We start from the raw sequence: 25534 nt of genomic DNA on the forward strand, positions 1-25534 counted from the left end.
ATTCTATTCTCATTCAGTCTTCTTTCATTTTCATCTAACCAAATGACATAATCTTATTGACACTTTATTTCCATTCTGTACGTTCTGCTTGTTGTGGTTATTTAGTTAGTTACATTGACTGATTGTGATAAGCATATATATCCGTTTACAGCCACTCCAGTCAAATGCCTCTTGTCTCTTTATTTGACCTTGCTATTATGGAGAATGTGAATTTGTGAATTGCATCTTACATATGTTACATATTACTGTACATCAATAGTCTTAATATTCTTAAAAGTTTATTATCGATTGGATCCAAGATATCCAAGATCCGGTATCACATGTCATTGCTGTTAAAGGCCAAAAGCCCAGAAACAAGTTACTTCATAGCAGAAAACATACTATAAATCTCTTAGGTTATGCTTCCCCCTGGACTGATTCATTTATACAATTTGATTATATGAAATTTCCAAATGTCTACAATTTAAAAATTGCCTGATAGCAGGAAAGGCTGGACAGCAAATCAATCCGATAAATGAATCTGTGTCTGCAGAATAGGGATGTTGAATTAACATCTGACATCAGGTCTAAGTCCAATGAAATAGAACCATGTAACATGAGATGACTCTCTGTGCCCCGGAGACATCTTAAATGTTTAAATAGGGAAGATGCATATTGATTTAAAATCCGTAGTGAGAATTTACAAATAAAATCTTTTTCCATATTGCCATGTGTTGATTGAATAGCTTGTTCTAAGCTTTGATCTCATGCATAAAATAATTATATGTAAATAACGACTGACAGCACAAGTGTTCTCAATGAAGAGAAAAGCATATATTCTACAATTTATGACTAAAAGCTGTGGATATACAAGTGTGACAAAATAAATATAAACTAAATACTGAAACTGTGCTATCCATCTTAAAGGAAGAAAAGACAGACATGTCATTTTCAGACAAACATTCCACATCAGAGAGAGCCAGCATTTCATGTTTCAGTAAGTACTGGACTACAGTTCCCATCTGCCCTGACATCCCCTACCCAAGACAGGTTGATGGGAGCCATAGTCCAGCATCAGATAGACGACTAGATGCTGACCACCTCTGTTACATATTGTACTTCAGAAAGTTTTCATCTCGACAAGCAGTCACAGTGGAAAAAAGTGTCCCACAAAAATGTTGTAGCATAAGTCTGAGAACAAGCCATGTGGGCAAAAGCTGTGATAGGTTTGAATGACCCTCCACAGATACAAAACTATTTTAGTAGCACCATTTAATTAACAAAAAATACTTTTCTTCATAACATTTTCAGCATTTTGCATGTGTAAGAATCACTACAGTCACTGCTTTGTGAAGAGCCAAACACAGGACGCATGGGAAAGTCTCTTCTGCTACCACTGTCTATCCTAGTCATTTGTACAGATAACTTTTATGAAGGGAAATGATCTCACCTAAAATTGCAGTTGGCACAAAGGGATCTGTCATGTACCACAAGCAGGGCCAAGCAGAATGAGAAAAAGAGAACACAAGGAGAGAGAAGGAAAAAATAGAAAATAATTGACACATAGGCTGGTACTCCCAATAGATTAACTTTAACATAGACGGTCGTATTGTAACGGAACAAATTCATTTTTACCTGAAGGTTTCACGTTAGGTTAAACAGATAAAGAAAATAATGACAACGATTAGGGAGATTTAGATGCCACCCCCACGATGAGTAGATACAGTACTGTAAATAAGTCATGACATTTTAGGAGCAGTTTCCTCTGGAAGCATCTTTGACATTATGAACCTTTGCCGGAGTGCTTTAGGGAACTTTACTCAATGAAAATTCTAAGTGTGACAAGGTCAAGCGATGCTGTTCCCAGAAATGACGGTCCCTACAATGATCATGCTTATTAAAAAAAATAAAATGTTGTCATAAATATACTGCACGTCAGCTACTGTAATAGAGCCCTGAAGAAGAAATCAATACCTGTGAAAATAAACAGGGTTATGGTACTGTAGGCTTCATTGGATGCACTTATTAAATATTAAAGTAGCCTACATATTACAGAATGTTATTAGGAGAAAGTGTTCCTTCATATATATATATACAGTATATATATATATATATATATATATATATATTTTTAATAATTCATTTGACAACACCAATAGGCTACTATGTCACCACTTTATATAAACACTGTTACAGTTTTACATATGCTTCTCTCACAGCCATATTCCAAAAAATATATATAACAAGAAGACATCAATAATATTAATATATGCTTAGTCTTGTTCCCTTACTATGATTAGTAAAAGGGTCAGTGGAGCTTTGGAAAATGCAATGGCTTCCTTATTTTTTTTAACAATAGTGCTACTCCATACTTTATAAGTATGTAGTTCACAGGAAGTCAGCTGATCCAGGACCCACCACTTCCTGTGACTCATTAAGCACTGTCATTTCTGGTGGTGAGAGTGGTGATCACAGATGGCACTATGGTTTTAGTGAAGGTGAGGGTGCTTTAAATGGGCAAAACAAAAACCCTGGAATGCTTCTTCATGTAGATGAAATAATATGTTAATTTCTTTTATACCAAACCACTAAGAAGGCTATAATGCTTAAAGGTATTCAAAAAATGTTGCCTGATTAATTTTGAAAATCAGGAACTATGATAAAATGAAATGATTTGTCGACTTCATAAAACAACACAAGTGAGTTCTTCTAAACAACTGGTAGGAAAGAGAAAGTTAACATTTATCATAAGTATTATAGCCCTTAGCCTTTTCTTTGATATTCCAAATTTCCACTAGAAAACAAGAATAAAATCCAGCAAAATGTCTAAATTTCACCACAGATCCCACATAGCAGTGTTATGTGCTCAATAGTTTTGGAGAGAAGAACGCACAATGCTGTATGAATAGTCTTACTTGCTTGCTTACCTGGGTAGTAAGAATTAGGCACAGTTGTACTTAAAGTGTTTGTTTTCATAGTGAATGATGAAGGTGAGGACACAGCTGTAGATAAAGACACATGTATAAATTACACATTAAGAAGTGTCGGAAAAAGTCATCTGTCATGACATTAAAGGGGTATTCCAGGAAAAAAAACAATTTATTATATCAACTGGCTCCAGAAAGTTAAACAGATTTGTAAATTACTTCTATTAAAAAATCTTTATCCTTTCAATAATTATCAGCTGCTGAATTTGAGTTGTTGTTTTCTATCTGGCAACAGTGCTATCTGCTGACATCTCTGCTTGTCTCGGGAACTGCACAGAGTAGAATAGGTTTGCTATGGGGATTTCCTTCTACTCTGGACAGCTCCCGAGACAGGTGTCATCAGAGAGCACTTAGACAGAAAAGAACAACTCAACTTCAGCAGCTCATAAGTACTGAAAGGATTAAGATTTTTTAATAAAAGTAATTCACAAATCTTCCGGAGCGAGTTGATATATAAAAAAAAGTTTTTTTCCTGGATAACCCCTTTAAACCATAAAATACAGCCAAATATAAAATTACCTGGTACATGCATATTGTAACACATAAAGAAAAGTCATAGTCCAATAACTTTGTGTATAACAATAAAACATTTAAAAAAACAAACCCATAGAACTATATATTTTGTATATACCGTTTATACTCGAGTATAAGCCGAGTTTTTCAGCACGATTTTTCGTGCTGAAAACACCCCCCTCGGCTTATACTCGAGTGAACTCCCCCACCCGCAGTGGTCTTCAACCTGCGGACCTCCAGAGGTTTCAAAACTACAACTCCCAGCAAGCCCGGGCAGCCATCGGCTGTCCGGGCTTGCTGGGAGTTGTAGTTTTGAAACCTCCGGAGGTCCGCAGGTTGAAGACCACTGCGGCCTTCAACATCATCCAGCCCCCTCTCACCCCCTTTAGTTCTGTACAGTACTCACCTCCGCTCGGCGCTGGTCCGGTCCTGCAGGACTGTCCGGTGAGGAGGTGGTCCGGTGGGATAGTGGTTCCGGGCTGCTATCTTCACCGGGGAGGCCTCTTCTAAGCGCTTCGGGCCCGGCCTCAGAATAGTCACGTTGCCGTGACAACGACGCAGAGGTGCGTCATTTGCGTCATTGTCAAGGCAACGCATCTATTCCGGGCCGGAAGCGCGGAGAAGAGGCGCCCCCAGTGAAGATAGCAGCCCGGACCACCTCCTCACCGGACCACCTCCTCACCGGACAGCCCTGCAGGACCGGACCAGCGCCGAGCGGAGGTGAGTACTCAGAACTAAAGGGGGTGAGAGGGGGGCTGGATGATGTTGAAGGCCGCAGTGGTCTTCAACCTGCGGACCTCCGGAGGTTTCAAAACTACAACTCCCAGCAAGCCCGAACAGCCGATGGCTGCCCGGGCTTGCTGGGAGTTGTAGTTTTGAAACCTCCGGAGGTCCGCAGGTTGAAGACCACTGAGGGCGAATGATGAGAAGAGGATGATGAAGGGGGGTGTGGGGATGATGAAGGGGGGTGGGGATGATGAAGGGGGGGGGATGATGAAGGGGGGATGTGTGGGATGATAAGGGGATGATGAAGGGGGGATGTGCGGGATGATAAGGGGATGATGAAGGGGGGATGTGTGGGATGATAAGGGGATGATGAAGGGGGGATGTGCGGGATGATAAGGGGATGATGAAGGGGGGATGTGTGGGATGATGACAAGGGGATGATGAAGGGGGGATGTGTGGGATGATGACAAGGGGATGATGAAGGGGGATGTGTGGGATGATAAGGGGATGATGAAGGGGGGATGTGTGGGATGATGACAAGGGGATGATGATGAGGATGTTAATGACGGGTCTGGATGATGACAGGGGGGGATGAGGTATTTCCCACCCTAGGCTTATACTCGAGTCAATAACTTTTCCTGGGATTTTGGGTTGAAATTAGGGGTCTCGGCTTATACTCGGGTCGGCTTATACTCGAGTATATACGGTACTTATAAAAACAAGATGTAAGTATAAAGTTGCATATGGTTGCCTATGTTTTTCATGAGCATGTTTCACACATACATACATATATTATATGTTGATCCAACACGTCAAACGAATGAAGCTGTATTATGGATTCCAACAGCATAATACACAGGTAAAATCATCTACTCCAGCCTCAAACTCGTTTCGAGCGCATGTGCACTCTTCCTCGGTAGGAAGAGTGTGCATGCACTAGCTGATTTTACCCGTTTATTGTGCTGTTGGAATATATAATAAAGCTGCATTCGTTTGACGTGCTGGATCATCGTCTTGTTCTTCAAGTCATTGCTATTCACTGAGCTGGGTGCAGATCCGTGCATGTCTACACTGAAGGTGAGCTGGACTGTTCAATTTATATTTTATATGGGCATTAAATTTGCGATGTGATCAGCCCCTAAAAGTGTTAGTATTAAGAGAATAAACCTTAATATCTTCATAAGGACATATTTATAAATTAAATTGCGGTAGTTTTCACAAAAACAATAGTGTTCAGGAAATAGTGTTGGAAAAAACAGACTTGGCTTAGTCAGATACAGTTTCACTTATACCAGAATATATTGACATTTTCAGCACAGAAGATAAGACCTCAATAGCTATAGCATATTCATCAACATCAAAGCCAGTTTTTGTGCATACCACAAAGCTACTACTATGCAGCACATCTCAATATATTATGCTGTCCTATACATTTCATAGCTGAAGTTTATTCACTAATGTGGGCTATGTGCCAATCAATGTACTGGGGATATAGAAGGACAATAGGGACAAATGCTAATAATATGAATTGTATGCTGATGACTAGACCATGCTGCCAGCTTCAGAAATATAGTTGACATTTTTAAACCTGAAATTAATTTTCGAGGTACTCTCTTTTTATTTGGGTTAACTAAATCTGAATACTGCAGACATTTATAGGATATATTTTTTACCAGGTTAAGATGTCATCATTTGTCTCCTACTGTTTGTAATAAACATGATAATAACCTTCTAGATGTGATCAATTACTCTCTAGTAAAAGTCATTAAAATAAAATAATTTGGCAAAACGTTTACTACAATAAAATCTTCCTTAGCGGACACCTCCCAATAGGGGACACCTCCCGATAGCAGACATTTTTTAAAACCTCAGCAGTCCCATAAGACTTAATGTATTTGCAGCCTCAGAATAGTGGACGTGCCCAATAGCCAACACGGACACACCCAATAGAGGACAAAAGACTCCTAATAAGGGACAAAACACACACAAAAGGGGACAAAACACTCCCAATATAAGACAACCAGGCTTGTGTGGTGGCCTTATCTTGTACACAGGGCCACTGTCTGGGAGGTACAGCCAATACCCCAGTAAGGAGCCCGGTCTCCCTCGCTGCATCCCCCTGCAGCAGCCCCAGCACAGAAGGAGAAGACCACTGTTTAAACAGTGGTCTCCTGCTTCTGTACGTCTGCCAGTACGTGGAGCAGTTGCCCATAGCAACCAATCAGATTTCTTATTTCGTTTTTAAAAAAGGCCTCGGAAAAATGAAAGAAACAATCTGATTGGCTGCTATAGGCAACTGCACCTCTCACAGGTTTTGATAAATCTCCCCCATTGTCTGGCTAATAAGCCTAATAATGAGCTTACGCTTTTCTAGGTAGATTTATCAAAGCCTGTGTAGAGGATAATAATGCAAAATATGATACAGACCTCAAGATATATATATATATATATATATATATATATATAGAAATAAATATTTATTATGATTTACAATAAATGTCCAAGCAGGGAATGTCCTTGCTATGGAATGAAACATACAAAGTATATAGCAAACAAAATTATTTTGATACAGTGATGTCTGTGATGGATCAAGAGTATACTGTATCTTGCTATTAGTTTGGTGCTCTGCACCACTCACCGCACTGCTGTATGGGGAAAGGTTCCCGGGATGGCAGTCCTGCTGAGTGAGAGACTCCGTACTGAAGACTGGCTGCCGGCCCGATGGTGATGTCCACCCGGTGTTTGAAATCCTGATATCCTCCCGAAGTGGCACAGAGTTGCGTCCGGCAGTCTGATGGTAAAGTCGATGAGTATCACCACTCCCCTGCATCCACACTCACCTCCTCTACACGGCATCTTTTACCATCAGACGGCTGGACGCAACTCTGCCACTTCGGGGGGATATCGGGATTTCAAACACCGCGCGGACATCCCCATCGGTCCGGTTGCTTAGCCGTGCCAGTCTGCAGTATGGAGTCTGTCACCCAGCAGGACTGCCATCCCGGAACCTTTCCCCATACAGCGGTGCGGTGAGTGGTGCAGAGCACCAAACTAATAGCAAGATACAGTATACTCTTGATCCGTCACAGACATCACTGTATCAAAATAATTTTCTTTGCTATATACTTTGTTTGCTACAAACAGCAACATCATTACAGTGAAAGAGGAGGCTGTTTAACTGACTGATCAACAACTGTCTACAATAACAGTAATATCGTGCAACAGGTGGCCGTTCCATTGTTTTATATGGACATTTTACCTTTGCACATTGTGCAATAATTTATCGATTTTATTATTTATTTATATATGTTTCAGTCCATAGCAAGGACCCTGCTTGGACATTTATTCTAAATCATAATAAATATTTATTTTAAACTCTATATAAAAATGTATATACAACTGGTCTGTCACTAAATACATATATATCTTGAGGTCTGTACCATATTTTGTATTATTCTATTTTTTGGGACAAAGGGTTACATGCAACACAAGTACCTCGATATATATATTTATCTTTTATATAGTGTGAGGCCCCCGACTTTCAAGTTTCCAAAAGTGGTGCAGTTGCCTATAGCAACCAATCAGATTGCTTCTGGAAAATATAAGAAGCAATCCGATTGGTTGCTATGGGCAACTGCACTACTCTTTCTCTACACAGGTTTTGATAACTTTCCCACTCTGTGATCTAGAAAAAAACTTTTAAGCAGTATCATCACATGTAGGATTATAGATAAAATGGGATCATGCCATTCACAATAGGGGATGATCACAGGTCTCCATCTCCTCCTTTCTGCATAATGACTTTTCGTAGGGCATGCCTATAAAACTCTTCCATAGAAGTCAATAGAATACCCTCCAATCTATTGTTTCCTTATGTCCATGAAACAGCTGGAAAGCATATATCTGAATGCTGTGCAGAAAGCTCAGACAATATGGCAACTCCCATAATAATGAAGAAAAAAAAAAAGAGAAAATGATTAGGAAAAACAAAGATTTGTCTCTAGTTAATAAAAAAAATCTAGATGACATATTCAGTTTAAACCAGTCTCTATTGATCTCAAAAGGTAAGGACCAGAGTTATCATTCAACCTGGGCTGGGTCAGAAGACTAGTGAAAGTCCATAATAAAAGAATGCACCAGAAAAAAATCTAAATATACTTAGTGTAGGAACTGAGGTGTAGTGTTTGACTTCAAGGACACCAAATATAGAAATGGCCCCTTTAAGACACACTCTGGTTATGCTATGGTGCATTAATATTGCGTGGAATGTTCCTTTAACCTGTTTAGTCCTTAAGGACTGAGGGCGTATGGATACGCCCATGGGAATTCCGGTCCCCGCCGCTAGCCGGTTGGGGACCGGATCAGGATGCCTGCTGAAATCATTCAGCAGGCACCCCGGCACATAGCCCAGGGGGGGTCTTGTGTTGTCAGCAACAGCCCCGATCGGCCTAAGGGATAGGAGTGAGGTCGCAGTGCTGTGATCTCCTCCTATCCCCTGCCATTAGTCAGAACTGAGATCTGACCAATGGCAGCGCAGGACAGGGGGTTGCCATGGAAACCCCCCGTTCTGCCCACCCCTGGATGTCGGGCAGAACGGGGGGGGAGAAGATGGAGGCCTTTACCTGAGGACCAGATGCGTGGGGCCTGGCGATCATCGCAGACATCCAGCGGAGATCACGGCTCAGGTAGGGAATCGGCGGTGGGGGGGGGGAGAAATGAAAGTGAAAGTAATGTGATCTTTACTGTGACAACCACTAGGAAGGCCAGACTGCAACTCCCAGCATGCCCAGACAGCCAAAGGCATTCTGGGAGTTGTAGTTTTGCAACATCTGGAGGGTCACAGTTTGGAGACCACTGTTACAGTGGTGCCCAAACGGTAGCCCTCCAGATGTTGCCAAACTACAACTCTCAGCATGCCTGGACTGCCCAGGCATGCTGGGAGTTGTAGTTCTGTAACATCTGTCCCTTCAGATTTAGCAATTTTCATGAAATTTTTGAAAATTGCTGCTCTACTTTGAAGCCCTCTAATTTTTTCTAAAAGCAAAAATATGTCCATTTTATGATGCTAACATAAAGTGGACATATTGTGTTTGTGAATAAAAATAAAATTTATTGTGAATATCCATTTTCCTTACAAGTAGAGAGCTTCAAAGTTAGAAAAATGCTACATTTTCTAAATTTTCATGACATTTTGGGATTTTCCCCCAAAAAAGGATGCAAGTAACGCCAAAAATTTACAACCAAAATAAAGTAGAATATGTCATGAAAAAACAATCTCAGAATAAGAATATTCAGTAAAAGCGTTTTCGCGTTATTAATTCGTAAAGCGACGGTGGTCAGAATTGCGAAAAAGGGCTCAGTCCTTAAGGTGAAAAAGGGCTGCGTCCTTAAGGGGTTAAAAATATGGTTTTATAGTCACACCATTAGTTCTGCTTTACTTCAGTGTTGGAGAGCTGTACCAAGTATAAATGACAAGTTTACTTAGAAGCTGACTATCTGACAAAAATGTCACATGCATTTTGAAAAATGACTATTTCCAAGATAGTCCTAAATAAACAAAATGAAAATAATGCATGCCATATGCTAAAGAAAGTACACCACGCTCCTGGCTATACACTTTACAACGTGTTATGATTATGTAGAAAAAACCCTAAATGCATCAGCGGCTGTTCAAAACGCAAAGTGATTTAGGGCACAGCATGGGAGACGCTGATTTTCCATAAGTGACTATTTTGTCCATTAAATTGATTGGTTAATGAGGGGAAAAAATGTCTTAAAAGTCACTCATGTTCACTCCAATTGCTTCCTCCTCCGTGCATTAGTAAAAATAAAACAAAGTGCTGAAGCAAAATCATTTACAACTTACATCTGCCATTAAGATTGTGAGTGTCCATAAAAGAGAAAGCTTCATCACAGTTAGTGCCTTGCTCGGTGTAGCTTTTATCCATTGAATTCACCATCACTGTCATCTCCTGTCGTGTGTTGCTCAGGGTTTCCTTCCGTTTCTTTGCTAGTTTCCTGGAAAATATTATGAAGCAGACATTGAATTTCACTACAGATTAGCAGCAGGGTATAGCTATAGATGGTGTCGGGGTACAGTAGCACGCCCTATTGCCACACAGAAAGACTGCAGTCAAACAATTGGCATCTGGAGGGGGCCTAGTGACACATTTTACACTGAGGTTTAGGGGCTCCAAGTTGTGATTCTGCTTAGTAACATCACATAAAGCAATGCAGGGTTTTTGGCATAGCAAGATGCAGTTTGAATCTGACCAAAGACAACACCTGCAAGGAGTTTGGACGTTCTAATGTGATTGTGTGGGTTTCCCCCTGTGAAGGAAAACTTTCATGAACAAGGGACTTTTCATCCAGCGTAACATTTACTTGTGTGCACTAAAACAATACAGCTGGCAACATACTGTAATCAACATAGGGTCCCAAAAAGTGAGATGCGTTTCAGGTACCAAATGCCCCCATCACCATGACCACCGCCCAAGGTGAAGCTACCAAGAAAGGCCATTTCCTGGGTGTTACCAGAGCAAATAAAGGATGCTATTGACATGAAACATGTTGCTATTTTTGTGACTCTGCTTTCATTATGTTGCCTGTTTTGTTTTTTAAGGCACGAGAATAAAACTTATGTTTTATCCAAGCATGCTAGATGGAAAAGTTCTGTCTTCATGACATTCACACAGGATTTGGTATGGCTATCCATGTGTTGCTTACTGAGGGGTAGTTACTGATAGGTAAATTGGCTATTTCTACTTTTTACTGTTAATGAAAATGTTCTGGTCAACCATAATTATTTGGTACATTTGTTCATATCAGATGCATTTTAGGGCTCTGTCCATACTTTCATGAGTTCCATGAGAAGAGTGCCCCCTGGCCCTCTCAGCAATGACTTTTGTATGTATCTCCATACACCGCAGCCTGTTAATCTCGGTGAGGAGGGCAGGTCAGGCAGGAGAAGGCCTCTGCCCACATCACTAAACCAAAATCATGAACTATGAGTCCCATGTATTCTCTAATCGCTTCAATAAACCATACTGCACTATATATCCTATCGTAGGGCAGCATAATCTGATGACATATCTACTATAATTGAAGGCAAGTTATCATTGTGACTGATCTCCAGTCCTTCTCCCTGTTTCCGAGATTTTATAACATCTTTTGGAAAACAATTATAACTCCAGAGCTGAATCTCACTTGAATGCAGCTGCAGGAATAGGCAGGAGCTAATTGATTTACATGAAGAAAGAACTTATTAGAAAGTGGCATAATACAAATATGTCTTTTATAAGACTGCACATTGTGCAAACTGCTTTGTTCTCTCATATCATTTATATCCTGATTCACTTTAATCTTAACCAGCATTATTATTGAAATGTATAGATAATCCAGTTATGATTTATCAAAGCAAAGTAATTTATCTGCATTGTTCATATTTCCCATCTCTGGAAACAGAATGTTTTGATGTTCACTGTTATCCTAGGTATATAGACCGTATCTAAATAGATTTTGTAAGTAGCTTTTATTTATTTTTTTGTGGCACATATTTTTGTAATATTATTCTGTCAATCATATTACATTCATTCTGCATTTTCAACATTATCCCTCTATGCTAATCAGTGCAATTCGGAGTCACACTGTGCATGTATAATGTATTATTAAAATATCTCATTACTTTTTTTATATTTGCTATTATTTTTGTAATACTAATAAACAATCAAAATGGAAGAATATATGTAAGAAGGGTGGATTTCTTGTGGATTTTTGGTTTAGATTGTCATAGTCAGACTACCTATTGAACCAGGAAGGGTTTAAGCCGCTTTAATACTCATAACTTTATTTATTTGACCCTCTGATGACAGTAAGGGTGCATGCTACCACGTTTTCACTCTACAGTTGCCGGATACGGTGGGGGGAGGGGAAAACGTGCGCTCACGTACCCCAGCCGGACCGACACTCTAATCCATTGACTTTAATGAGCCGACTGGAGTCACCATTTTACTCTGGTTGGCTCATTTTTGACCCGTATCCGGTTTTCTGACCGGATCTCAAAACCCAAGTCAATGGATTAAGGAGTCAGTCCGGCTGGGCTACGGGAGCACATGGTTGTCCCCTCCCCCCGCCAGATCCGGCACCCGTAGAGTGAAAACGTGGTGTGCATGCACCCTAAGACTGCATCATTCTCCAAAACAAGCACCAAAAAACACTTTCAACAAGTGCAATATTTTTAATAAGAATACATTTCGCAGTTAAAACTGTCAGTTGTATACATATTTTTGAGAAATTCAAATAAGCCATAATAAGTGTCACTTATTTTGAGTGTATCACTCGGGAAGTGGCAGCCCCCGATTAGCCCTGTTGAACTGAGCTAATGTGCATTGCTCGTAAAATAAATAATAGAAATGTGTATTTCATGGGGACAAATATGCTTTGTGAACATACCTGTCACGATTCGGCTTCCAGGTAGTGGATCCTCTGTGCCAGAGAGGGATTGGCGTGGACCGTGCTAGTGGACCGGTTCTAAGCCACTACTGGTTTTCACCAGAGCCCGCCGCAAAGCGGGATGGTCTTGCTGCGGCGGTAGTGACCAGGTCGTATCCACTAGCAACGGCTCACCTCTCTGGCTGCTGAAGATGGGCGCGGTACAAGGGAGTAGGCAGAAGCAAGGTCAGACGTAGCAGAAGGTCGGGGGCAGGCGGCAAGGTTCGTAGTCAGGATGGGTAGCAGAAGTTCAGGTACACAGGCTTTGGACACACTAAACGCTTTCACTGGCACAAGGCAACAAGATCCGGCAAGGGAGTGCAAGGGAGGAGACTAGATAAAGGCAGGGAGCAGGTGGGAGCCAATTAAGCTAATTGGGCCAGGCACCAATCATTGGTGCACTGGCCCTTTAAGTCTCAGAGAGCTGGCGCGCGCGCGCCCTAGAGAGCGGAGCCGCGCGCGCCAGCACATGACAGCAGGGGACCGGGACGGGTAAGTGACCTGGGATGCGACTCGCGAGCGGGTGCGTCCCGCTGTGCGAATCGCATCCCCAACGGCCAAAACAGTGCAGCGCTCCCGGTCAGCGGGACTGACCGGGGCGCTGCAGGGAGAAAGACGCCGTGAGCGCTCCGGGGAGGAGCGGGGACCCGGAGCGCTAGGCGTAACAGTACCCCCCCCCTTAGGTCTCCCCTTTTCTTTGACCGGCAACTGCCTCCCCTGGGATGAGGACCCCGGGAAAGAATGGAGGGTTTCCTCAACGGCAGGCAGTACAGCAGGAGTGGGAATGGGGAGGGAGGGCAGAGGGCGAAGCCGGGCACGGGGCAGTGTGACACCAGGACGGGGGCCATGAGGAGGCACAGAGGTTTGCCTGACGGGACTGGGAGGGGGGGAGAGGCACTTCCTATGGCAGGCAGAGTCCCAGTTCTTTATCTCCCCGGTGGTCCAATCAAGGGTGGGGGAATGAAGCCGGAGCCATGGCAGACCGAGGAGGACCTCAGAGGTACAACTGGGGAGAATGAAGAACTGAATCCTTTCGTGGTGGGGTCCGATAGACATCAGGAGGGGTTCTGTGCGGTAACGCACGGTGCAGTCCAATCTGGCTCCGTTGACCGCGGAAATGTAGAGCGGTTTGGCGAGACGGGTCACCGGGATGCAGAATTTATTGACAAAGGACTCCAAAATAAAATTCCCGGAGGCACCAGAGTCCAAGCAGGCCAAGGCTGAGAGGGAGGAGTTGGCTGTAGGAGAAATCCGCACGGGCACCGTGAGACGTGGAGAAGAAGATTTAGAACCAAGAGATGCCACACCCACGTGAGCTGGGTGCGTGCGTGCGTTTCCCAGGCGTGGAGGACGGATAGGGCAATCCACCAAGAAATGCTCGGTACTGGCACAGTACAGACAGAGATTTTCTTCTCTACGGCGATTCCTCTCTTCCTGGGTCAGGCGAGACCGATCCACTTGCATGGCCTCCTCGGCGGGAGGCCCAGGCATAGACTGCAAAGGATGCTGTGGGAGAGGTGCCCAGAGATCTAAGTCTTTTTCCTGGCGGAGCTCTTGGTGTCGCTCAGAAAAACGCATGTCAATGCGGGTAGCCAAATGGATGAGTTCTTGGAGGTTGGCAGGAATCTCTCGTGCGGCCAGCACATCCTTGATGCGACTGGATAGGCCTTTTTTAAAGGTCGCGCAGAGAGCCTCATTATTCCAGGATAGTTCAGATGCAAAAGTACGGAATTGTATGGCGTACTCGCCAACGGAAGAATTACCCTGGACCAGGTTCAGCAGGGCAGTCTCAGCAGAAGAGGCTCGGGCAGGTTCCTCAAAGACACTTCGGACTTCAGCAAAAAAGGACTGGACTGTGGCTGTGGCAGGATCATTGCGGTCCCAGAGCGGTGTGGCCCAAGACAAGGCCTTTCCTGAAAGAAGGCTTACTACGAACGCCACCTTAGACCGTTCTGTAGGAAACAAGTCTGACAACATCTCCATATGCAGGGAACACTGAGACAAAAATCCACGGCAGAGTCTGGAGTCCCCATCAAATTTGTCCGGCAGGGACAAGCGGAGGTTAGGAGCGGCCACTCGCTGCGGAGGAGGTGCAGGAGCTGGCGGAGGAGATGGTTGCTGCTGTAGCAGGGGCAGAATTTGCTGTAACATGGCGGTCAACTGCGACAGCTGCTGTCCTTGTTGGGCAATCTGCTGCGATTGCTGAGCGACCACCGTGGGAAGATCAGCGAGACTTGGCAGCGGCACCTCAGCGGGATCCATGGCCGGATCTACTGTCACGATTCGGCTTCCAGGTAGTGGATCCTCTGTGCCAGAGAGGGATTGGCGTGGACCGTGCTAGTGGACCGGTTCTAAGCCACTACTGGTTTTCACCAGAGCCCGCCGCAAAGCGGGATGGTCTTGCTGCGGCGGTAGTGACCAGGTCGTATCCACTAGCAACGGCTCACCTCTCTGGCTGCTGAAGATGGGCGCGGTACAAGGGAGTAGGCAGAAGCAAGGTCAGACGTAGCAGAAGGTCGGGGGCAGGCGGCAAGGTTCGTAGTCAGGATGGGTAGCAGAAGTTCAGGTACACAGGCTTTGGACACACTAAACGCTTTCACTGGCACAAGGCAACAAGATCCGGCAAGGGAGTGCAAGGGAGGAGACTAGATAAAGGCAGGGAGCAGGTGGGAGCCAATTAAGCTAATTGGGCCAGGCACCAATCATTGGTGCACTGGCCCTTTAAGTCTCAGAGAGCTGGCGCGCGCGCGCCCTAGAGAGCGGAGCCGCGCGCGCCAGCACATGACAGCAGGGGACCGGGACGGGTAAGTGACCTGGGATGCGACTCGCGAGCGGGTGCGTCCCGCTGTGCGAATCGCATCCCCAACGGCCAAAACAGTGCAGCGCTCCCGGTCAGCGGGACTGACCGGGGCGCTGCAGGGAGAAAGACGCCGTGAGCGCTCCGGGGAGGAGCGGGGACCCGGAGCGCTAGGCGTAACAATACCCTTAAAACAAATGTTTTCAAATCAACTGGTGCCAGAAAGTTAAGCAGATTTGTAAATTACTTCTATTTAAAAATCTTAATCCTTCCAGTACTGTTGTATGCTCCAGAGGAAGTTGTGTAGTTCTTTCCAGTCTGACCACAGTGCTCTATGCTACCACCTTTGTGTAAGGAACTGTCAAGTAGGAGCAAATCCCCATAGTAAAGCTCTTCTGCAGTGGACAGCTCCAATCCTGACACAGCAGAGAGCACTGTAGTCAGACTGGAAAGAACTACACAACTTCCTCTGGAGCATACAGCAGCTGATACATACTGGAAGGATTAAGATTTTTAAACAGAAGTAATTTACAAATCTGTTTAACTTTCTGGCATCAGTTAATTTGAAAACATTTGAGTACCCCTTTAATTCACTTTTTGGTACTATGCTCATGTAATGCCCCATTGGTCAGGCCGACTTGCTGCAAGTACATTCCCATCCCTTATTCTGCACCAAACTACATAATTTAGCTGACAGCTTCTTCACTGTTCAATGTCACTCTTTTTAGCACTGAAATCTCTTATATGCATGAGAAAGATTGACACTGGATAGCAAAATGACTGTCAATCAAGTGAAAGGGCGATGTACATGGCTGGGATGGGAGGGAGTGGGCTGTGATTGTGTTGACCCATTTACTTCATAGACTTGCATAGAGAACATTTATGTTAAAATTAAGTCTGTGACTTTGCAGATGCCTATGGCTGATTTCACACAGCGTAAAATTTGGTGCAGGTTTTAAAATATGCGCCAATTATCCTGGAGAATGTAGACGCTATCATTGTTAATGCAGCCGCAAAATAAAATAAGACCGCATTTTCTGGGAAAACTTTTCTGTTTAAACTGAAATATGCACTGAAAATCTTTCACTGTGTGAACCCAGCCTGAGGCATTACATTTATTAACTGACTTTCATATGATACTTCAGCATTTTGGGGGAGATTTATCAAAACCTGTGCAGAGAAAGAGTGGTGCAGTTGCCCATAGCAACCAATCAGATCGCTTCTTTCATTTTCCACAGGCCTCTAAAGAGGCCTGTGGAAAATGAAAGAAGCAATCTGATTGGTTGCTATGGGCAACTGCACCACTCTTCCTCTGCACAGGTTTTGATAAATCTCCCTCTTTGTGATTCTTTTTGTGATGCATTAAGAAGCCAACAGATGATTTACTAGTTGAGCAGCAGTAATGTAGAAACAGCAACACAAACTAAGAAAAATATCTTATACACAGTAAGGACATTGACTAGATAACAACATGTGGCAAATGGCTCCAGTAACATCCCTGTTCCAGCTGACTACTTAACAACAGAGAACAGAAGCTGCACTGGAATCCACTTAGACGCACTCATTTTGGAGTTGTGCCCATCATTATTATATAGTGGGAGAAGAACAACATGTGTTCCTGTTATTATGGCATTATTGCATAGTAAAGCATCTAAAGCTATATATTGTTGAGGAGGAAGATTCATAGCTTCGCTGCTGACAATGTTCCATTAGTACAACAGGATCATTTTCCATGTTACACAACTAGGTGATTGTTCCCTAGTTTGACATGATAACAGAAGCTAATGTTTGGGTATTAAGACTATTGTTTAATTACAATGAAGACACTACGTGTTTTCTTGTACAATTACGTTCAGTAATGACATTTGTTGCAATGACTTTTCCACCTCTTCCCTATGCTATGGAATGAATAGCAGGTCCCTAGGACTGGGAGGGGGTAACACTGCTGTTTATTCAAAGACACCAGCAGAAGTTAATAGACAGTTATAAACTAATAGTGTGTGTCTGTTGTGATATCCTCCCATTCATCTAGCGTTCTCTTTAGCTCTGAAAGGCTTCCATATGGTGCTGAACCCTGCTGCTGAAAACACTCTAAAGAAGTGAGGGAAAAACTAACGTCGGGAAGTAAACTTTAACTGTTTTTGTAAATGCATTTGGCACTTCTGATGTTAGCAGTACAGTTTCCAATAGCAAGTAACTTGAAATTTCCTTAGAACCTGACAGAAACATATGCGATTTATCAACACCTTTTTGTCGGTAGAAGAGACCTACAGACGCCTGAAAACGTACAGATTCTAATTTTATTCAGCTGTAACATACTATCATATACTGAGAAGTCTCTTTTCATCTGTTTAATGTCTTACATCTTACTGTACACTGTCTTTCCATAATTACTATTCTACAAAACAAATCAAAAACTAATCAAGATAACAAAATAGGAAGCAAAGTATGTGGATTCGAAATAACATTTTCAGGATCAATGTCTTCAATCATGGCAAGAAGGTGAGGTTTGCATAAAGAAGGGTTTGACTCACTGCATTTGAGATGAGATCATAAGGATGAGGTACCCGTATTGCTCTGTATACATCTTCCCCCTGTTGCAGTAGTTGCTGAATTACTGTCCATATACTTGGACTACATGGGCTACTGTTTTGATTCTCATATATAAAGAAAATATAGCACAATAAACTCTCTGTGCACACCCTATTGCATTAGCCTATCCAGAGCCATATCTGCCATGAGGCGTGATGATTATCTCGCCTCAGGCTGCAGATTGCAGAGTCCCTGTGGGGTGGTATGTTCCATGTCCCTATTCCTTACAGGGCAACCCATCACATTCTCTGCACACGACCAATGACAGGGCTATTTTCCAATGTACAGGGATAGAAAGAGATTAGCTTTTTACCTACAAGTACATAGAAGTTACATGAAAGCTAAATCCAGGACAATTAGAACCTGGCCAAAAACATACAGAAACTCAAATAAGGAGCTTAGAACTTTAGTTTGTTTCTATTATTCATTTGAAAGAACACTATATATCTCACTAACTAGCTCTCTCATAAGAGGATTACCTGTGTGATCTAGCTGAAAGCAAAGGTCATTGTAGCAGAGAAGGGGTTAACAAATAGACTTATAAGGAATAAGATACTTCTGTCTGTTGCTCACTCTCCATAGAACATGCTGTGTGGCAACCCACTGACTTGCGTGACTCCTGCAGAAGACTTCATTAGTCAATGCCATCTTCAATCTGCTTCAGTTATGTTACTCCTGGATCCCAGAGGAAAGGAGCTCTCCTTGGTGAATGCAACCTACACTAAAGATAAACTGGCTCATTTTACAACAGATCAGGCCAGCACGTCCTTACTCTCAACAGCATCTCAAAACACAGGAAAATCTATAAATGCTATTAACCTTGCCAACGTTTTAAATGAAAGAGATGTAAGTGAAGGCAGGAGCTCCTAAAGCCATGGTGCCCTAACTGCTAACACAAGAGTAGTCTCACTGCTGTAAGACATCATTTACATAGGACAAATAAAGCTGAAAGCTATTTGCAACCTCTTACAGTTGTGTTATTGTACATTTGCCTTCTTTATATGAAACTATGTGATCATTGCTCAAATATTGGTTTGTTGAGTTTTCTTACCAATAGATCTTTGCCGCTAATACAAGAACATCAGACTGTGGGCTCCGCGGAAGCAGAACATTTGTAAATGCATATATCAGCATAGCATGAACAGGTAAAGAAAATAATATATAGATAAAATGAGTAAAAATCATAAGTAACTTTACACTACTTTAGGATGTACCTCTGTTTTCACTGTTGCAAACACTAGTGATCAACTGTTGTTGCCAGGAGAATTGTTCCCTCAAAGTCCATGTCCTCCAGAGCAAAAGCCGCACTCTATTGTGTAATTCAGGGACCCGCCTGAGGGATTTCTTGCTTCAAAAATGCTTTATACATCCACAAAATCCCCAACCCCCCACATTTATGTGCTGAACAGAATTTATCTAATAAAACTTCATACCAAGATAAATCCATGTGAGCTATGAAATATTACACATTGGCAGTTTTAGGACAATCTGGTGGTGGTCCAGTTATCAGAGCAGCATACCGATAACCATGCTGAGGATCTTCAACGCCCCAATTACCTTATCGCGACATATATAGAACGGCTACTTAATGTGCAACCAAATTATTTGCTTTCAATACTTCAAAAATTGTAGACCTGTACAATTGCTGGATGGTGTATTCCGATAGTAAGCCCTCTTACATATTTGCTTTCATGCAATGTGTTACATACAGTACATAATAGGGCTGCGCGGTATGACCAAATGTGTGTATCACGTTTTTTTTTTTTTACTTTTGGCGGTTCCACGGTATATAACAGTGTTTTCTAGACCCCCCCCCCCCCCCATATTAATTACCAGCCCACATCCCCATCGGGGTAAATACTCACATATCACCCGCAAGCGCTGACCTCCTTGTCCTGTTTGTTGCGCCCGCCTGCACTGGCACTCTATACTGCGCGGTATCCCTATGCCCGGGCTTCAAAGGGTAAACAAAATAAACTTTAACGCACCTACGTCGGCCTTACACTGGGGACGGGAACGTCGGACAGCCGTCAGCCTATCACCGGCTTTCCGCTTCGGCCGGTGATAGGCTGAGCCCACGGTCATGTAAGAAGCCGGCTTCTTACATGACCGTGGGCTCAGCCTATCACCGGCCGAGGCGGAACATCGTTGCGGCCGGTGATAGGCTGACGGCTGTCCGACGTTCCCATCCCCAGGAAGCAAGTGAGGCCAGTACCGGACCAACGGGAGGCGAGTTAAAGTTTATTTTGTTTATTTTTTGCAGCCCGGGCATAGGGATACCGCACAGTATAGAGCAGTGGTCTCCAACCTGTGGACCTCCAGATGTTGCAAAACTACAACTCCCAGCATGCCCGGAAGTTGTAGTTTTGCAACATCTGGATGTCAGCAGGTTGGAGGCCACTGGTATAGAGTATCAGCGCCGGTGGCCGCAACAAACAGGAAGAGAAGGGCAGCGCATGCGGGTGACATGAGTATTTACCCCAATGGGGACAGCGCTGGGCTAATAGTTAATTGGGGGGGGGGGGGGGCAGAACAGCGCTCGCAGGTCACATAGGATTAGTTACCGATGTGGGGACAGTGCAGTGCTGGGCTGATTTATTCATTCCCAAGGGGGAGGTGCCAAACCGGTATTGCAGTATGGGTTAAAATTCATATCGTGCAGCACAAAAATTTCGGTATTCGGTATGAACCGGTGTACCGCCCAGCCCTAGTACATACTATAAATGAGGAAGGAACTCCTAAAATACATTAGATGAGTTGTGCTGACCATTCTCTGCTTTAAAACATGGATTAATAAGACTTAAATATAATCCATAGTCAAATCCACAATTTAGAAAGTAAAAATATATAGTAGAAATCCAATGTTATGCCATGGATCTCTCTTTACCATCCATGAGTATGTTTTGCTTTTAATAGTGTATGATTATAGTCTAGGGTTGCTCTGATGACATTTATCTGAGTGAGGGGAACCAGAAACATACACGTTCGGGATCACATCCCCAAATTGATCCTTTTTAGAATAAACACATACTAAAATGCTTTCCACATCACTACCATTACAACATTCTTAATAATATGATATGTTCTGTTATCACTACAACTGTCTGAATCGTTTATGATAAAACATGTAATTTCAGGGGACTCTTGTTTACATGGTAACTTTCTCTATCAACCAAAGCGTTGCCTAGTTAAATTGTTCCAGCTTATTTAATTTGCTTGTCAATTAGATAATCATACTAGCTTTAGGGATAAAATATGTTTCTTCCAGAGGGAATGCTAGGCATGTATTGAGAAAATCAAACGGAGATGTCTGATAAATTAATGAGCTTTCACATGGGGGAGAGAGGGCTATGCTTTAGGGCCATTGAGGTAGCTGTAAATTTGTCACTGACATCAAATCTGCCACACTTTGAATAGTTGGGAAATTAAATCTGTAACAGCTGACAATACCATGCTATTAAATCAGAATTAAACAGTCTAATGATTCATCCATCACCTAAACACTTGCATAACCCATAAGAGGCTTTGGTTGCCATCTATTCACCATAAGCGTTTTGTCAAAGTCCAGGCCGTGTACTAATTACTAAGCAAGCATCAATATAATCCGAGATGCATTAGTGCCCACCTATTCCCTTATACACAGATAATGTGTGTGCAATATAATATAGAGGTGGAATTTGAAGCTTTTGCTGCCATTGAAAAATCTCTAACAGTCCCCCAGCTATGAAGTGCCATTTATAATACGTGTATCTAGGCCTTGGATACCCTCAGGTGTGAATACTAATTCTAAAAGCCCTATGGCTACACTAGTGTGTCTGCAACTCAATGTCTGATTATACCAGAAAATAGCAATATACAGTATGAAACAGGGGGATGAAGGACAAATGGGAGGGGGCGGATAAATATAAATGTGTGTGCCAGAATGTTGGTGCAAAATCTGTTGTTAATCAGATTTTCAAACAAAATAGACAAAATATAGGGGGGGGAATTTATCAAAACCTGTGCAAAGGAAAAGTTGTCCAGTTGCCCATAGCAACCAATCAGATCGATTCTTTAATTTTTCACAAGACTTCTGCAAAATGAATGAAGCAATCTGATTGGTTGCTATGGGCAACTGGACAACTTTTCCTTTGCACAGGTTTTGATAAATCTCCCCCATAGAGTTTTGAACTCTTTTTGAAAGTTGGGTGGGGCTTAGTACAAAATAGGCATGGTTTTACATAAGAGGGGATGTGGCTTAAATGTGTGAAAAACTAAGCCTAATTAAAAATGGCGTAGCCTAAAACAACACAGTCTAAAGATGCACCAGATTTTAAAACAGTCAGGGCCACATTAAAAAAAATTAGATGCATCTGTGGATTGTCTAGTCTAAGTTAAAAAAAATTGCACTTTTTTTTAAATATATTTATTTATTCTTCCTCTCTGATGGTGAGGGATATTTTTATCACTGAAGATAGAGGAACTGGATTACTCATCAATATATAACTTTATAATTCTAAATATAGCTGTGCTGAAAAGTTACCAGTACTAAATGAGGAAAAAATATTTAGGAGGTATTGTGAATACTAAAATAAATGAGAAAACTAACAACTATTAGAGCTTATTGGTTTTTAGAAATAACATACATATTCATACACTGACGCCCCCTGAGGAAGCTCGACGGAGCGAAACATATGTAGGGGTCTGGCATTGACCTGGGTAAGGTTTCTATATTCTTTGGTACTGGTTCATTACTTATGCTCCCTATCTGATTATGCTTTCTACACTTGTACATTATTCTATAAGTTGATGATAGGTTGCCCTTTATCATTTTTGCATATATAAAGTATTTAACTACGTTTCCCATGTCATTGCCCTTCATGTTGCTATCACACTGTGCCAGCTTTATTTTATGTATGTTTTATTGATCTACTTTTTCTAATAAAGATTTTTGCATGAATTTGCATCTAGTTTAATGAGTTTCTCATACCCCTTTTTTTTTGGTGTAATATTCATACATTGCTCAAAAAAAATAAAGGGAACACTAAGATAACACATCCTAGATCTTGGAATCAAAACCCATGGAGGTCTGGATATGGAGTCACACTCAAAATCAAAGTGGAAAACCACGATACAGGCTGATCCAACTTTGATGTAATATTCTAAAAACAAGTCAAAATGATCCTCAGTAGTGTGTGTGGCCTCCACGTGCCCGTATGACCTCCCTACAATGCCTGGGCCTTCTCCTGATGAGGTGGCAGATGGTCTCCTGAGGGTGAATGAAGGGAGACATGATGTCCCAGATGTGCTCAATAAGATTCAGGTTTGGGGAATGGGTGGGCCAGTCCATAGCATCAATGCCTTCCTCTTGCAGGAACTGCTGACACACTCCAGCCACATGAGGTCTACCATTGTCTTGCATTAGGAGGAACCCAGGGCCAACCGCACCAGCATATGGTCTCACAACGGGTCTGAGGATCTCATCTCGGTACCTAATGGCAGTCAGGCTACCTCTGGAAAGCACATGTAGGGCTGTGCGGCCCCCCATAGAAATGCCACTCCACACCATTACTGACCCACCGCCAAACTGGTCATGCTGGAGGATATTGCAGGCAGCAGAACGTTCTCCACGGCGTCTCCAGACTCTGTCACGTCTGTCACATGTGTTCAGTGTGAACCTGCTTTCATCTGTGAAGAGCACAGGGGCAATCTTGGTGTTCTCTGGCAAATGCCAAACATCCTGCACGGTGTTGGGCTGTAAGCAAAACCCCCACCTGTGGACGTCGGGCCCTCAGACCGCCCTCACAGAGTCTGTTTCTGATCATTTGAGTGGACATATGCACATTTGTGGCCTGCTGGAGGTCATTTTGCAGGGCTCTGGCAGTGCTTTTCCTGCTCCTCCTTGCACAAAAGTGGAGGTAGCAGTCCTGCTGCTGGGTTGTTGCCCTCTTACGGCCTCCTCCACGTCTCCTGATGTACTGGCCTGTCTCCTGGTAGTGCCTCCATGCTCTGGACACTACGCTGACAGACACAGCAAACCTTCTTGCCACAGCTCGCATTGATGTGCTATCCTGGATGAGTTGCACTACCTGACCCACTTGTGTGGGTTGTAGACTCCATCTCATGCTACCACTAGAGTGAAAGCACCGCCAGCATTCAAAAGTGACCAAAACATCAGCCAGTAAGTATAGGAACTGATAAGTAGTCTGTGGTCACCACCTGCAGAACCACGCCATTATTGGGGGTGTCTTGCTAATTGCCTATAATTTCCATCTGTTGTCTGTTCCGTTTGCACACCAGCATGTGAAATTGATTGTCAATCAGTGTTTCTTCCTGAGTGGACAGTGTGATTTCACAGAAGTGTGATTGACTTGGAGTTACATTGTGTTGTTTAAGTGTTCCTTTTATTTTTTTGAGCAGTGTACTATATCCCAATAAAGTTAATTATATCTGTCTAGTTTAAGGTCTATAAACACATGTAGACACTTTTTAAGCCTTGCCTGTAAAACAGTGTTTAAGTAAAAACCAGGACTAGTTCTAAAAAGTTACCTGTGTCATCTGGTTGGCTTTAACAGTACAGGGTGCTTGGGGACATGCAAAACAGATACATACAGCACTCATACAGCAATATAATAGTAAAATCTAAAAAAAAGTGTTATGATACAGAGTTAAATAACATCCATCACTGTACTGAGCTAATGAGTCTGACTTCTACTAAAGTAGAAAATAATTTAAACTGAAAAGGAATTCCATAGTGGCAAAACCCACAGATATATATTTGGCCGCTGTATAGTCTGCTACAACCTTAATTAGCCGAACATTATTCAACAATGTAATAAGTTAAAGCACTTTCTGTGGCTGTCATTTTGTCAGCCATAATTTTAATCATCTTGTGGGTGTTAGCATGGTGTGAAAAATATAACATTGCTAATAAAAATATATTTTATCAGTAATAATAGGATAAATCATCCGCCCTATCATTTTAAACAACTTCCCTCCATTTGATGGCCTATGTTATTCCTTACATTTCTGCAAATCAATTAAATGGGCACTGTCACTTTAAAAAACGTTTGAGATGTTATAAAGACATGTCAAAAGTTTTGATCGGGCTAGTGTTAAGACAGCGACCAATAGCGACCAATAAACTGGGAGAAACAAACTTACAATGTACCTCTATGGGATTGTCTTGGTAAGCTGCACTTCTCTCCTGGCTTCCTCTAACAATTGGTTGGGGTCTGAACACTCCCTGGCCAATCAAAGCTTTTGACTTGTTTCCTGGACATGTCAAAAGTTTTTGAAGTGACAGATACACTTTCATTTTCCAAAAATTACTCTAGAGCTCTAAAGACTTGCCACTAGGAGTATTTCTTCCATTCTGTCTGCTGTTTGTTGTTAGGGGAAATCCATCCCTAGTAACAGAGACAGCAAGACAAAACACAGGTGGTGGTAGAGCTTAGCCACTGCTTTGTGC

General features: G+C 42.6%; 1 protein-coding gene across 11 annotated transcripts in view; it reads right to left on the reverse strand.

Annotated features, from left to right (window-relative positions):
- The window catches only part of PTPRM (protein tyrosine phosphatase receptor type M), an 898578-nt gene that overhangs the window by 188739 nt on the left and 684305 nt on the right, over positions 1-25534 (reverse strand). For 7 of the 11 annotated variants that reach the window (XM_056521605.1, XM_056521601.1, XM_056521594.1 and 4 more), the window contains 3 exons: positions 10072-10223; positions 2907-2981; positions 1430-1456 (listed from right to left, as the gene is read on the reverse strand). In XM_056521605.1, the coding sequence (XP_056377580.1) occupies positions 1430-1456; positions 2907-2981; positions 10072-10223 (254 nt within the window). The remainder of the gene's footprint in view (positions 1-1429; positions 1457-2906; positions 2982-10071; positions 10224-25534) is intronic. The other 4 variants (XM_056521603.1, XM_056521596.1, XM_056521600.1 and 1 more) reach the window with 1 other exon arrangement.

Source organism: Hyla sarda, chromosome 5 (genome assembly GCF_029499605.1).
Source record: "Hyla sarda isolate aHylSar1 chromosome 5, aHylSar1.hap1, whole genome shotgun sequence".
Taxonomy (NCBI): domain Eukaryota; kingdom Metazoa; phylum Chordata; class Amphibia; order Anura; family Hylidae; genus Hyla; species Hyla sarda.